This window comes from Oncorhynchus tshawytscha, linkage group LG09 (genome assembly GCF_018296145.1).
Source record: "Oncorhynchus tshawytscha isolate Ot180627B linkage group LG09, Otsh_v2.0, whole genome shotgun sequence".
NCBI lineage: Eukaryota > Metazoa > Chordata > Actinopteri > Salmoniformes > Salmonidae > Oncorhynchus > Oncorhynchus tshawytscha.
This window is the reverse complement of record NC_056437.1, coordinates 29,972,259-29,988,450: the sequence shown is the minus strand read 5'-3', so window position 1 is coordinate 29,988,450 and position 16,192 is coordinate 29,972,259. Positions and strand designations below refer to the sequence as shown.

The following is a 16,192-nucleotide window of genomic DNA, read 5'->3' as shown; positions in this document are numbered from 1 at the left end:
AGTTTTTGCTTTGTAAATATGAGGTATTGTGTGTAGTTTGAGGGGGAAATGATTTAAACAATTTTAGAATAAGGCTGGAATGAAACAAAATGTGGAAAAGGTCAAGGGGTCTGAAAATTTTCCGAATGCACTGTATACAGCTCTGACAGTCTCTTCCTTGTTGGTAAAGATGATTAATCTTTCCTCAGTCCCCCTTGCCCCCTCATCAGGCTGTGTTAGTCTGTTTGTATCTTTATGTTGCCTTGCGCAGGTCTCAGCTTGCAGAACACCTTCCTCTCCCCAGAGGTTGCCGCAGCAGCTCATTAATTCATCACCTGGAGCATCACATTCCCTCCTGTTCCCAGGCTTCACACCACACCGGAGTTCCTCCACTGTGGAAAAAAACCCACCTGGCCTTTAGCTCCCAGTGGCACAGTAGGCTGATGTAGCATCAGGGACGGGCTGATATCATCCCCCTGTTCCCATCACGGAGCTCTAGCTAAACATCTAGACCCTCCCTAGATTTGATCAGCACTTGCACTACTATGTATTGAATGATTGTAGGCCTTCATATGCGGATGTATACCTAACTTCCAACCAATAGGACATCTTACAATACATTTCTAGGAGATGCCGCCATCTGTACATTATGTTGAGTCTCACTTGTAGAATGTCTCACACAATTCTGGGCTTTTACCTAGGGTGCTTTGTTGTTTCAGCTATTATCTACTTAATCCATGTTTATCTTTATTGCTGCATTGGTCTCTAAGGTCCAGTTGTATATTTTTTCTTAATTTAATATTTGTCTAGAAATGGTTTCATTTTTTACTTTTGCTAAGCACTTTAAACTGCATTTAAAAATAAAAAAAATACATGTGCTTGATAAAGTTATTTGAATACCTTTGTTAGGGGTTTGTCATAGAAATGAATGCCCAATCCCAAATGGATCCCTTACCACTTGTGAAGATCAGAGGATTTGACGAGTGTAAGCAATATAGTAATAGCTCCAACTTGCCCTCTGATATTCTAAGTGGAAGTTTTGCCATATTTCTGTCATGGAAATTTGTGCTCTTCTTATAACTCATTTCTGTGTTCTATTTAAGTGCTGTTCTATAAACCAATATCTGTGTTCATGCAAGTGGTTGACTGAACAAATCCTCTTATCAGTAGCTGCAATTTGGCAGTATGCCCAGACCTTGTTTTGAGAACAAACTCACGTTATGAAACAGTATTGGTTGGTCGCATGAATGAAACAAAACAGTAATGATGAATTCATTATGCTAAATCATGTGTTAGGCTCTAAATATCAGAGTAAGAACTCTACAGACACTATGAAAGCTTAAACCAAGTTTATTCACCCCAAAGGATCGAACAGCTGAACAAAGACATATACCCCAATTTGAGTGGTATCTTCCTCTTTAAACATTACATCTTTATTACTAGGCAGGAAATGGTTATACAGGCAATAAACTGTTCCTTCTCCCTTACAGCGACCTGACCTCTACCCCCTTCCTCACTCATCCACAGGTCTCTCCCTTTATCAGTGCTGCCACATGTGACTTTTCCCCCTGCACTCAGCACATTCCAAGCTTAATTGCACATTAACTTCTGGTGTGAACCCTATGGCACTGCTCATGTATCTAACATAACTAATGATTAATAATATTTCAAATCCAAACCCATCACACGCAAATATAACTTGTCTGTTTATAGCCGTATAGAAGACAACTGCTGGGTCTACCCAGGAAGAGCTTCTGACAGACGTGTACTATGGTGCATTGAGTTGGTTGGAACCTCTCCAGCACGCTGATAATTATTCATTTACGTTTGACTTTGAGTATCTCGGTGTAAGAACTTTTCCACGACATTTCTAATATCAATAACATTCTCAGATCTCCACAAGTGCATAGGTGTCCATTTCGGATCGGGCCCAACACTCACTATAGCACTTCTGGATTTAGGATTAGAAGATCCAGAGTGAAAGAAGCCCTATCTTCCTAATGCAATGCCTATCAAGTACCTTGTGCCCATGTACTGGTATTGTTAAACTACTGCAGTTGCGACCCGTCATTCAGGGCAGAGCCCTACCGGTTTAGCTAAAGTTATAAATAATAATTAAAATTCATTTTATTTTCATGTTACCTGTTTTGCATGTTATTTTGGCATTAATACATGTCACATATCAGTTTGCAATAAATAAATACAAAATATTGAGTTAATAAAGCTGCATACAAACATGGTCTCTTTTTTGCTTTCTTGAGTAAGGCAGCTACAAAATGCAGGTGTTTCAGCCTACCGCTGTGCTTTCTGTGGTGGTGGGGCAGCCAGAGGAAAATACAGAGCGTAGGGGTTGGTAATGTTCTCTAGTTGCGCCGTGATTGGCTCAGTGTTCTGTCACTCATGGGGACACTACGTCACTGCAAAATCTACAGGGAGAGCTCGAATATTCAAGCAAGCCCCTTGGGTGCTACCATAAAGTTACATTAGAAGTGCCCATCCAAGAAGGCTCAAGGTCATTGGCCACAGATAAAATTACATATCTACAGTAGGTTTGATTGGACTGATCATGTCAACATCATACTTTCAAAATCTTAACTAGCAAGCTAGCAGTCATCTTGAATCAAGTCGACAATCTACTGGCAAATCCTTTTCAATCCTTGTCATTTGAAGAGAAATTATTGCTAAAACGTATCAGTGCTCATCGGCCATAAACATTACACAAGTTAGAAATTGCAAATTCAACAATGAGTGGTTTGGAAGGAATCATTGGCTAACTGCAAGCATTGCAGAGCAATCACTAACATGCTATTCAGTGGAGTGTATGTGTGGTGCAAGTCTGGGTTTATGGGTCTCTTTTCCAATCTTAATAAACATTCAAGGATAAACATTCAACATTGGCCATGCTGTCATTCCATCATGACTTCTGCCGCTTTCAAAACTGGAAACTCGGAACTGTAAAATCTCAGATCTGAAGATCACTAACGTCATGATTCAACCTTGTTTTATTCCGAGTTCCCAGTTGTTTTGAAAGCACCAAAAATCCAGAGAATGCCAGACTTATGACACAGTTTGACACAATTTTCCCACGAAGGACAGCCACGCCACTTTCCTGTTCAAGTGAGCACAGTACAATAAGGTGAGTCCAAAAATGTATACCGCTGCATAAATGTAATGTCAGGGAGATAGTATTACTTAGCTACAGTATGTTGTGTAATAAGCTGTTAGTAGCCCATGTTTCTCACCCTAATAATTTGGTCCCTTTTCACCTCATAACATAGGCTACAGTTCAGACTTGGTGATGCACATGTAGCCTATAGCCTGTTTTAGAGTAATGTAATCAAATATTGTAAGAGCTTTCATGGTCTACTTATATGTCCCCTTTATTTATCCTACGGTTGACTTGGTGCACAGGGAGAACACTAAGGGCCCATGTTTTGAGTTCTGTCGCTGAAAATTGCAAAAGTGCTGAGCAAATAGATTGACTACGTCCATCCTAGCTTGTTCATTGTCTTAATCGGAATTATGGATTGCCTCTTATCCGCTCGTTGTCCCCTTATGCCATAGTTTGTACATCTCAATTGTCAGTAGAACCCACATTTGTTTAAGCAAGTCAGCTATGTTTATAAAAAAAAAATATATATATATATTTTTTAAAGGTCAGTAAATGTGCCTGAATGAACTGTTTCGCTGCCAAACAAGGCTCTGCTGATAGCTAGGTGAAGCAGTGGTAAGATGTTGGGACTGCTGTTAGGGAAGCTTTATATAGGCCCTAACAGTTTGTGAGCACCGTTATAGTTCAATTAAATGTATAGTTTAGTGTTATGTAGCTTTTTTTGCCCCACCAACATTTACATGCTAAAATGGTCACTGATGTACTGTATACCTTACCATAAGTACCACAGGACATTGCATGAATGTCAAAACTTAATTACAAAGCACCCAATACAAATAATACACCATTGAAGTTAACTTCTTGAATGAAATTCAAATGATGAAATCCTTAGATTTACATACTAACAATGGAGTTCACACTTTCATTTTTTTTTTTTTAAACACCGAATTCTATACAAATCAAGCAGACAGTGTCCCCAAGAGCGATAAATAGAAAACTGCCTACAGTTAATAATCTGTGATAAGGCAGACAAAAGCGCACCATGTACAGCACTACTTAGGCTACAGTAGCATGCCCACAAAACAACCATTATAGCCTGATCTATAAACCCCAAGCGTGAGCCTATGATCTGAGATCAGGGCAGATAACTATGCCATTAACTGGCCTAAAGACAATCAGAGTGGGGTTCAATGATATTGAGGAGTTCAGTGGTCCACCGCAATAGTTAATTAACTAAAAGTGAGGATAGGAGAAGGAGTTATGGGCCGGTCTAAGAGCCACACATCAGGCAGTCGTCACGGTTCTCCAGGGAACACACCATAGCGGCTCTGTTGAGCTCCTTGATCTCCTCCTCGTTCTTAACCGACAGAGACTCTTTCAGCTTCTCCTTGTTCAAGGTGAACTGGATGGGGTTGGCTGCAGGCTTGGTCCTCAGGTAGTACATGCCTGTCTTCAGACCCTGAGAAAAGAACAGCAGCGTTCGGTTTATATTTAGCACTGCTTTGACCCCCCCCCCCTTAAAAGTGCTATCAATCACCCCAAGTGCCAGCTGTCCAAGGTCCTCGGCGTAGATGTCGGCCTGTCACTCATGACACAGGCTCGACACTTAGTCGGACTGCAACGCCTCGAGCAGCCATTTTAGCCCAGGGTTGAGGATAGCCCTGGGCTGGGACCATGTAGTGTTCTATAGATTTCAATAGTCAAGCAGACTCACCTGCTTCCAGCCGTAGAAGTGCATGCTGGTGAGCTTGCCGTAGTTGGGCTCAGCGATGTGGATGTTGAGGGACTGGCTCTGGTCTATGAAGGCACCGCGGTCAGCAGCCATCTTCAGAATAGTCTTCTGGGAGATCTCCCACACAGTCTTATACAGCTCCTTCAGGTCATCTGGGATCTCAGCAATGCCCTAAAGACAAGTAACAATGTAATTAGAACAATGTCTACGGAAAAGGATAACACTTCACATCTAACAAAAAGTCACACATGACATAACATACAGTCAATAGGGCATAATTGCACTCCAATTGCTCTTCATTGATTAGAGCTGTAATGTGATGGGTCTGGGTTCTCACCTGGATGGATCCGTTCTGACCAATCAGCTGGTTTTTCATCTCCTCGTTCCACAGCCCTCGCTCTGTTAGGTCCTTCAACAGGTGGGGGTTCACAATCTGCAGGTGACACAAAACCAAAACATTAGCGCTCACACACACCCCCCTACTCAAATCCTTAAAGTGTTTGAGTATGCTGTGTATGTCAGCAGAGGTCTAAGTGTCTGTGGAACCCCCAGAGAGTGATACTGACCTGGAACTCCCCAGAGAGGACTCTGCGGGTGTAAATGTTACTGGTGTAGGGCTCGATGGACTCATTGTTGCCCAGGATCTGGGCTGTGGAGGCGGTGGGCATAGGGGCCAGCAGCAAACTGTTCCTGACACCATGCCTGGAGAAGGGGGGGTAAGTGAAGTGGTGATGAGACAAAGGCTAGGACATATAAGTCCACATGGAGGGCTTGGTTGGTAATGTATGTGTTGAGACTAACTGTAGTTGCATTGGTAAAATGGAGGACAAGGTTGACAACTTACTTGGCAATCTTTTCCTTGAGAAGTTTCCAGTCCCACAGGTCAGTTGGGGTTTTGTCCCACATGTCATACTGAAGGATCTAAGGAAAAATGATAACAGTTTAAGCCCAAGACACCAACCAGAAAGGCCTGAAATTAACAAGTTAGCCAAAACCAGAAATCCTACACACACTATCTAACATCCCAGTTAGGTTTTAGTGTGGTGGTACTCACTCCTTTGCTGACAGGGGAGCCTGGGTAGGTTTGGTAGGCACCAAGCTCAGCAGCCAGCTCACAGCTGGACTCCAGAGAAGCGTAGTAGATGGTCTCAAATATCTGAGTGTTGAGCTTCTGGGCCTCAGCACTCTCAAAGGGGAAACGCATCAGAATGAAGGCATCAGCCAGACCCTGGACACCAATACCAATGGGCCTGTGGCGCTTGTTGGAGTTCTCAGCCTAGTTAGAAAGAACCGGCATGGGAAATCAGTTACAGGTCAACATGAAGACATAACTTGTAGAATCATCTGTCTTGCTGATCATTATTAGTACCACTACATTTAATTATAGACCGTACCTCGATCACAGGGTAGTAGTTGATCTCGATGATCTTGTTAAGGTTCCTAACGATGACCTTGGTGACATAGGCTAGCTTGTTGAAGTCAAATGTTTTCTCTGGGGTGACGTACATGTTGAGGGCGATTGACGCCAGGTTACACACTGCCACCTGAGATTGGGAAACAGGAGCCAGATAGATTAGCATCACACTTTAAAAACAGCTGTTTTGTGTGATCAACATTTTTTTTCAACAATATAGAAATCGAAGGACGTCATTCAAAATGTTTTGGGATTAAGTATGGATATTCTCAGAAAGCAGCCTTGGGTGATAGATAGTAGGGATGGGCATTTTAATTTTTGACTGAGTACTCGCATAATTTTCTTCGGTGTACTAGAGCAAAATCAATTACATAAAATCTACAGTGCATTCGGAAAGTATTCTGACCTTGACATTTTGTTATGTTACTGCTTTATTCTAAATTGGATTAAATATTTCTCAACCTACACACAATACCCAATAATGACAAAACAAAAGCAGGTTTTTAGAAATGTTCGCAAAATTATAAAAATATGACATTTACATAAGTAGTCAGACCCTTTACTCAGTACTTTGTTGAAGCACCTTTGGCAGTGATTACAGCCTCAAGTCTTCTTGGGTATGACGCTACAAGCTTGGCACACCTATATTTGGGGAGTTTCTCCCCACATATTTTTGGCAAGTAGGCAAACATGCCGCCCCCCAAAAATACACAACACGCACCCTCTATCATATACATCACCTTGTGCCTTTACATGACATTACATTCACTGAAGGATTCCAGCTTTTAAAGGTTTCCATTAGCCGTTAATAGCCAGCTTTTGAGGATAATAATCATTTAAAAAAGCCGATGAATAAAATTGACACCTGCCAATTGTCTGGGAGAAAATAAATATTGTGCCATTTCAGACACAGCCTCAGTAGTTCCATAAGTTTAGGTAATCTGTTTCCCTCACCTCATCATGGCTGGTGTACTCTACAATCTCGGTACAGAGGTTACTGGACTTGATGGTTCCCAGGTTCTGATGGTTACTTTTCCTGTTGCAGGCGTCCTTGTAGAGCATGTAGGGGGTGCCCGTCTCAGTCTGGGACTCAATGATGGCGTGCCACACCTGTTGGGCCTTTACCACCCGCTTCACACGACCCTCTTGCTCATACCTGGGGTAAGACAGGACCAGTGAGACACTGCACACAAAGCTGAGACTGGTATGTATCTGGTATGTATCTCTATACCAGTCTTACCTGGTATAGAGATTCTCAAACTCCTCCCCCCAGCACTCATCCAGTCCAGGGCAGTCACTGGGGCACATCAGGGACCAGTCCTGTGGGTACAATACACCATGAGTACTGATATCTTGAAGATATCAGAAAGAAATAAAACCATTCCATATTCCTTTCTTTATCACTAAATTCCATATCCCGTTTGAACAATTCAGTTTGTACACGGATGTTGCTGCATACCTGGTTGCTCTCCACTCTCTTCATAAAGAGGTCAGGGATCCACATGGCGTAGAACAGATCTCTGGCCCTCTGCTCTTCCTTCCCCGTGTTCTTCTTCAGGTCCAAGAAGTCAAACACATCAAAGTGCCATGGCTCCAGGTACATGGCAAACGCACCAGGTCTCTGAGGAGAGGGGAATGAGAGAGGGCGTTAACTGTCTGATGAATGTACAGTAAACACAGGCCACAGAGTCTGAAAGACAGTATGAAAGTTCTCAGAGCCATCAGCCTTGGGTGTAGAGGATGGGTTATCTTTGCACAGAAGGCTAATGCACATCTGTGAGGTCATCCTGTGGCCAGAGTCAATAACACAACCTCTAGCAAATCTAATTTCTTTCTCACCTTGTTGCCTCCCTGGTCCACGTAGCGTGCTGTGTTGTTGTACACTCGGAGCATGGGAACAAGCCCATTGGAATTGCCATTTGTCTGAAAAAGAAACATGTAAAAAGCCTTAGTTAATGAGAGACTTGCCAAGCGTTACAATGAAAAGGCATTTCTGGTTATTTATAAAACGCCTTCCCCCACCATGTCGGAGCAATCAATCGTCCACTGTTCTGGTTTGTTGGAGTAGACATAGCCATCACTCTCTGCCCCTCATGACACAGGCTCGACACTTACAGTCAGACTGCAACGCCTCAAGGGCCAGTCTTATTTATAAGACGCGACCGTGTGATCCTCACCCCAGCGATGTAGCTGCCCGTGGCTCTGATGCAGCTGACTGCCACTCCGATGCCCCCTGCTGATTTTGAGATTAGGGCACACTGCTTCAGGGTGTCGTAGATGCCCTCGATGCTGTCGTCCTTCATGGCCAGCAGGAAACAGCTGAAAATCAACAAGGACAACCCATATAAAACCCATCAAGCACTTTTCTGGTTTGCACCTGGAACGGTCAATGTCTATAGTTTCTAAACTCAGCAAAAAAAAAGAAGAAACGCCCTCTCACTGTCAACTTCGTTTACTTTCAGCTAACTTAACATGCGTAAATATTTGAATGAACATAACAAGATTCAACAACTGTGACAAACTGAACAAGTTCCACAGACATTATTCAATTTCTGTTAGTCACATACATGTTTCCCTGAACAGAGGGAGGGGGGAGGTCAAAAATCAAACAGTCAGTATCTGGTGTTGCCACCAGCTGCATTAAGCACTGCAGTGCATCTCCTCCTCATTGACTGCACTGGATTTGCCCGTTCTTGCTGTGAGATTTTACCCCACTATTCCACCAAGACACCTGCAAGTTCCCTGACATTTCTGAGGGGGATGGCCCTAGCCCTCACCCCCTGATCCAACAGGTCCCAGACATGCTCAATGGGATTGAGATCCGGGCTCTTTCTTTGCTGGCCATGGCAGAACACTGACATTCCGGTCTTGCAGGAAATTATGCACAGTCTGAGCACTGATGGAGGGATTGTGAGTTCCTGGTGTAACTTGGGCAGTTGTTGCCATGCTGTACCTGTCCCGCAGGTGTGATGTTCAGATGTACCGATGTTGTTCCACGTGGTCTACCACTGCGAGAACCAGGGTCCGTCCTGTCTCCCTGTAGCGCTGTGTTAGGCGTCTCACAGTACGGACATTGCAATTTATTGCCCTGGCCACATCTGCAGTCCTCATGCCTTCTTGCAGCATGCCTAAGGCATGTTCACGCAGATGAGCAGGGACCCTGGGCATCTTTCTTTTGGTGTTTTTCAGAGTCAGTACAAAGGCCTCTTTAGTGTCCTAAGTTTAAAAAAAAAACGGTGACCTTAATGCCTACCGTCTGTAAGCTGTTAGTGTCTTAACGACCGTTCCACAGGTGCATGTTCATTAATTGTTTATGGTTCATTGAACAAGCATGTGGAAACAGTGTTTAAACCCTTTACAATGAAGATCTGTGAAGTTACTTGGATTTTTACAAATTATCTTTGAAAGACAGGGTCCTGAAAAAGGGAAGGTTATTTTTTCCCCTGAGTTTATAATTCAGTAATCATAGCCATTACACTGAGGAAGGGCTTATAGTAGGATGGCTGTTAGTAAGCGCTTACCTAGACAGCTGTGGGCGGTTGGTGCCAGCATTGAAGAGTGTGGGGGAAGCGTGGGTGAACCACTTCTCTGACAGCAGGTTGTAAGTCTCGATGGCAGCATCAATGTCAGTCTTATGAATCCCAACTGCCACCCTCATGAGCATGTGCTGTGGTCGCTCAGCAACTACACAATAACAGGACAGATCAGCATGACGGCTGGAGCTCATCTGAACCACATATTTCCACAAGTTGCTCCGATAATGTGTCTGTTTGACCAAGTGTCACTGGTGATGAGCCCTAATCCAACGTAGCATATGTTCATGTCATGAAAAGAAGTCAATTCTGACAGGGAGGGAATGTATCTATGAGCCAACTCACCTTTCCCATCAATTTTCAGCAAATAGGACCGCTCAAGTGTCTATGTAGAAAAATACAAATTTGTTTACTCTCCTACAATTGCAGAATTGACTTAAATTGCTATTGCTCATAAACCATGTACTGTAAAAATTACCTTGAATCCAAAGAAGTTATAGGAGAAGTCCCGGTCAAAGATAATGGCCGAGTTGAGGCGGTCCTTGTTTTCTAGGACAATGTCGAGTGTTTCCTTGGCGACCATGGGAGAGTGCCGTTTGTTTAGCGGGTTGACATAGTTGTATAGATCCTCCACCACATCTGCAACAGCATTGACGAAGAAAATAAGATGGTTAAAAATAGATTTTTCGGATACACTAGTTTGCAGTGCTGTAGTACGCAAGCCCAGGACTGACTCGAGTTTCATGACTTTTGACTACCATTGGTAAATCGGACTTGCATTTGCACTGGAAAGGCTACTATGATAAGCAGAATATTAGCAGCACTGGGTACGCAGAGCAGCGAGGGTTGTTCTCTAGCTAGTAATAGGACTGATGCGCCACACCGGCACACGCAGCCCATATCAGAAGGTGAACTTCGGTGACACAAGCAATGAGTGTGGGCAGACAGGCTCCACTCCGCCACCAACCGTAGGCTAGACATTACGCAAGCAACTCACGTCCCTGTAACCACCAGCCTACTATTTAGCATTGCCTAGTTAATACTATTGTTTTACATTTCATGAAGCTGTTTGTTTCTTGAGTTTAAAAGTAAAAGTCTCTTCCCATAAGTATTGAAAAGTAGGCTGTCTTTGAATGTGTAATGTCTCTCTACGCTCCCACTTTCCCATGTCTCCCTTTAGTTCACACTCTGGAATAAACATTAAAAAAATATAAATATTTGTGGGCCATCACAAAAAAAAGTAGCCAAGCGCCTGTTACAATTATTGCAAATAATACTCTGATCAATCTGACAGGAGAAATAGCCAATTCAGTCTAGAGAACATTTGCCCGTCAAAACACCTGTACAAATTTGACATAACTATTGAACATTATATTGGGGCGGCAGGGTAGCCTAGTGGTTAGAGCGTTGGACTAGTAACCGGAAGGTTGCAAGTTCAAATCCCCGAGCTGACAAGGTACAAATCTGTCGTTCTGCCCCTCAACAAGGCAGTTAACCCACTGTTCCTATGCCATCATTGAAAATAAGAATTTGTTCTTAACTGACTTGCCTAGTTAAATAAAAAAGGTAAAAAATATATATAAATCATTTAAATATATGTGTGTGAGAACATGAATTTTTTCATATGCTATTGCATATTTCAGGCAAATATGACCATTGTGCAACAGAAGGAAATGCTCACATGAAAAATCATCCCGCCACTAGTTGTTGTAGGACAGATTTCTGCCAAATCAATACAGGTGCAAATCTAGCAACAGATGATCATCGAGCTAGCAAACAAAAACTAAAACAGCAGTAGGCCTAACCAAAACACCAAATGTTTAAAGAACATAAAAAGTTGTTAAATATTAATGTGGTATACTTTGTTAAACTCAGACTTGAGCACTTGGACCAGAACTTGAGCACTAGGCCTGACTTCAGCCATTGGGACTCTTAGGTGCTTCTAGCAACGCAGGTGTATTTACAGTGCAGTCGGAAAGTATTCAGACCCCTTTGCGTTTTCCAAATTTTGTTACATTAGCCTTATTCTAAAATGTATGAAATAATTTCCGACGCTACAAGCTTGACACACCTGTATTTGGGGAGTTTCTCCCATTCTTCTCTGCAGATCCTCTCAAGCTCTGTCAGGTTGGATGGGGAGTGTCGCTGCACAGTTATTTTCATATCTTTCCAGAGATATTCAAACAGGTTCAAGTCCGGGAACTTGCTGGGCCATTCAAGGACATTCAGAGACTTGTCCCAAAGCCACTCCTGCATTGTCTTGGCTATGTGCTTAGGGTGGTTCTCCTATTGGAAGGTGAACCTTTGCCCCAGTCTGAGGTCCTGAGTGCTCTGGAACAGGTTTTCATCAAGCATCTCTTTGTACCGCTCATTTTTCCTTCGATCCTGACTAGTCTCCCAGTCACTGTCGCTGAAAAACATCCCCACAGCATGATGCTGCCACCACCACGCTTCACCTTAGGGATGGTAGCAGGGTTCCTCCAGAGGTGACACTTAGCATTCATGAAAAAGAGTTCAATCTTGGTTTCTCATGGTCTGAGAGTCATTTACATGCCTTTTGACAAACTCCAAGCGGCCTGTCACGAGCCTTTGACTGAAGAGTTGCTTTATTCTGGCCACTACCATAAAGGCCTGATTGGTGGAGTGCTGCAGAGATGGTTGTCCTTCTGGAAGGTTCATCCATCTCCACAGAGGAACTCTGGAGCTTTGTCAGAGTGACCATCGGGTTCTTGGCAACCTCCCTGACCAATGCCCTTCACCCCCGATTGATCAGTTTGGCCAGGCGGCCAGCTCTAGCAAGAGTCTTGGTGGTTCCAAACTTCTTCCATTTAAGAATGTGGCCAATGTGTTTTTAGGAACCTTCAACGGGACAGAAATATTTTGGTACCCTTCCCCAGATATGTGCCTCAACACAATCATGTCTTGGAGCTCTACAGACAATCCCTTCGACCTCATGGCTTGGTTTTTGCTCTGACATGCACTGTCAACTGCGGGACCTTATATAGACAAGTGTATGCCTTTCCAAATCATGTCAATTCAATTGAATTTACCACAGGTTGGAGAAACATCAAGGGTGATCAATGGAAACAGGATGCACCTGAGATCAATTGAGTCTCATACTGTAGCAAACCTTATTCACATAAGGTATTTAAGTTTATTTTATTTAGCAAAAAATTCCAAAAACCTGCTTTCACTTTGTCATTATAGGGTATTGTTTGTATATCGATAAGGGGGAAAAATAATTAATTCAAGGCTGTAACATTTTTTTTTGTTGTTGAAAAAGTCAAGGGGTCTGAATACTTTCCGAATGCACTGTACATACACTAGCATTGGTTTCAATTGTATTGGGTTTCACAAAAACAGTCAGTGGGAAGCCAGAAATGAAATACAATTCCATTTCAATTGCGCCGGTAGGCAGGATTGTTGATCAATATGGTGCAGGGAATTTGAGTCAATATCTAAATGAGCATATTATTAAACATACTTTCCAAGCATGGGTCTGTTATATACCATATTCCCCTCTGCTTACCTCCTGACAAAAATAAAAGTCCATTTGTGAACAAAAAATGTGTACCTGGTCAGAGCTTTTTCCCCCCCTCTTCCATGAAATAAGCAGAGATACACCCAGGGCACGCCCATGGCTTAGACATTACTTTTACACACCATGTTTTTCAAAAACCAAAGTGAGATTGTCAGCTCACTGGCAAGTTGGATATCTGAGCCAGTGAATGTGGTGGCTTAAAATATGCTACTTTGACCGAGCCTGATAACTGAGCAGTACGCATAACTTTTAGAACAAAGGTCAGAAGAATTACAGTTTGAGAGAGAGCAAGTGCGAGAGAGACTTACCGCTGAAAACCTTCTTGGTCTCCTTGTGCAGGTTGGAGACTGCGATGCGGGCAGCCAGGATGGCATAGTCTGGGTGTTTGGTGGTGAGTGTGGCAGCGATCTCTGCAGCCAGCGTGTCCAGCTCCACTGTGGTGACCCCATTGTACAGACCTTGGATGACCTTCATGGTGATCTGGGTCTGAAAAGTTTAACAGGCAGAGTATAGGGTTATGGTGCACACAGAAAATGCTACAATTGACAAACAATAGAAATACATTGAACAAAAAATGTCAACTTACTGGATCGACAAAGTCAGAGTTGAGTCCATAGCACAGCTTCTGGATGCGGGAGGTGATCTTGTCAAACATGACACGCTCTTGGCGCCCATCTGAAAATTATGTAAAGACTGAAGTGTTAGTCAGAAATCACTTCAATAACATGAATGTGTGCCATGGAAAAAGAACATTGAAGTGAATGTCAGTCACATTTCCCCAAAGCTTTAAAACTCGTGACTGGTATCTATGCAGAATAAAAATATAAAAACACAACATGCAACAATTTCAAAGATTTTACTGGGATACTGTTCATAAGGAAAATCAGTCAATTGAAATAACTTCATTAGGCCTTAATCTATGGCTTTCACATGACTGGGAATACAAATATGCATTTGTAGGTTAAATACCTAAAAATAAAAAATAAAGTAGGGGCATGGATCAGAAAACCAGTCGGTTTCTGGTGTGACCACCATTTGCCTCACGCAGCGCGATATCGCCTTCGCATAGAGTGGACCGGGCTGTTGATTGTGATCTGTGGAATGTTGTTCCACTTCTCTTCAATGGCTGTGCGAAGTTGCTGGACATTGGCGGGAACTGGAACACTCTGCCGTACGCATCGATCCTGAGCATCCAAACGTGCTCAATAGGTGACATGTCTGGTGAGTATGGAGGCCATGGAAGAACAGTCACTTACATCTTCCAAGGATTGTGTACAAATCCTTGCGACATGGGTCTGTGCATCATCATGCTGAAACATGGTGATGGTGCCCGATGAATGGCACGACAATGGGCCTCAGGATCTCGTCACGGTGCCTCTGTGCATTCAAATTGCCATTGATAAAATGCAATTGTGTTTGTCGTCAGTAGCTTATGCCTGCCCATACCATAACCCCACCATGGGGCACCTTGTTACCAACGTTGACACCAGCAAACCACTCACCCACACGCCATACACATTGTCTGCGGTTGTGAGGCCAGTTGGACGTACTGCCAAATCCTTTAAAAACGACATTGAAGGTGGCTTATGGTAGAGAAGTGAACATTCAATTCTCTGGCAACAACTCTGGTGGACATTCCTGCAGTCAGCATGCCAATTGCACACTTCTGAAAAATTAACAGGGATGGTAACAAATTTGTGCACAAAATTTGAGAGAAACACATTTTTTTGAGCATATGTAAATTTTCTGGAACCTTATATTATAACACTTTACATGTTGCGTTTATGTTTGTTCAGCCAGCTAACGTCCTGTTTTGTAAACCAGAAAGCTGTTTTGGGGAAAAGTAACAAAATTGAAATACTTGAAAATGTTAGTTAGCTACTGTATATATGACTACTTAATTGATGGGATAATAAATCACTTCCAATCAAATTACCTATGTAGAGGTTAGCTAACCAACATTTTTAACAATTAGGCGCCAAGTTTGACAAAGACTGAGCATTCCTGTCTTGATCTAGTTAACGCGTTCAGTTCGATTTCTGAATTGGTGGGTGAAGTTACCTAAGCAACTAAATTAGCTACGTGGTCTTCAAAAAATATTTTCAATTAATACTGACATGTGTTAACTACTGTTAGCCAACAACATTACATGTGTTATATTATAGCTAACTAGATTACTAGGTTAGCATTATAGCTACGCAGAAAGCTAGATTAGCCAACTAGCTGACAGTAGCTAGCAACCAAACTAGGCGAAGTCATTCAACGTGGTTAATTTGAAAGTATATACTAACTACAGTAAAATACTAAAGCTTGCTTGTACGAAGAAGCATGAGATCAAGACACAGACAAGTACAGTAACTTGCTATCATTCCTACCATAAAGGACCTACCTCGCTTTATCACATGCATGTTGACAAGGGTTGTTTTCTTGCCAGAGAAAGTGCGAAATATAAGAATAACACTAATACTGTATATAGCTTAGAATGTAGCGGTACAATAATACAATATTTTACGCTAGCAACCGCCGCTGACTTCAAATGAGGAGGATAAAGCGCGAATAACTGAAATAACCCGCCACAAACTCCTTTGGCACAACATTTGTAGCCAATCAGAGGAAGGAGGAAGAACGAAGCCACAGAACAATGGTTGGTTATAAACATCTTTGGAGAGGCCCAACTCGGCGGAAAATCTGTCTCCCTCCAGCAAGTGATATTTTTTTCGTCCACAAAGCAAGGAGCTGTTGTATGGAGGTCAATGAGAGTTTCGAATTTGTTCAACAACAAAAAATGAATGGCTTATTTTCTACGTGATGTTTATTTGATCAAAAATAAGTTTGGTAATGCTTTACATTGTTACGAGTGTACTGATATAAGTAGAACACG

The 16,192-nt window shown here is 42.6% G+C and overlaps 1 protein-coding gene and 1 pseudogene across 1 annotated transcript; both read right to left on the bottom strand.

The window, feature by feature from the left end:
* Positions 1-3,890: 3,890 nt before the first annotated feature.
* Positions 3,891-15,931, bottom strand: LOC112257760 (ribonucleoside-diphosphate reductase large subunit). The gene is made up of 18 exons (XM_024431587.2): positions 15,701-15,931; positions 13,898-13,986; positions 13,620-13,797; positions 10,249-10,409; positions 10,116-10,155; positions 9,759-9,921; positions 8,415-8,556; positions 8,077-8,160; positions 7,697-7,858; positions 7,478-7,557; positions 7,192-7,393; positions 6,218-6,367; positions 5,878-6,099; positions 5,668-5,744; positions 5,390-5,525; positions 5,161-5,256; positions 4,806-4,994; positions 3,891-4,550 (listed from the first exon to the last, which is right to left on the bottom strand). The coding sequence occupies exons 1-18, from the start codon at positions 15,717-15,719 to the stop codon at positions 4,362-4,364; spliced, it is 2,379 nt and encodes a 792-aa protein (XP_024287355.1). The 5' UTR covers positions 15,720-15,931; the 3' UTR covers positions 3,891-4,361.
* Positions 8,260-8,381, bottom strand: LOC112259500 (annotated as a pseudogene).
* Positions 15,932-16,192: the final 261 nt, after the last annotated feature.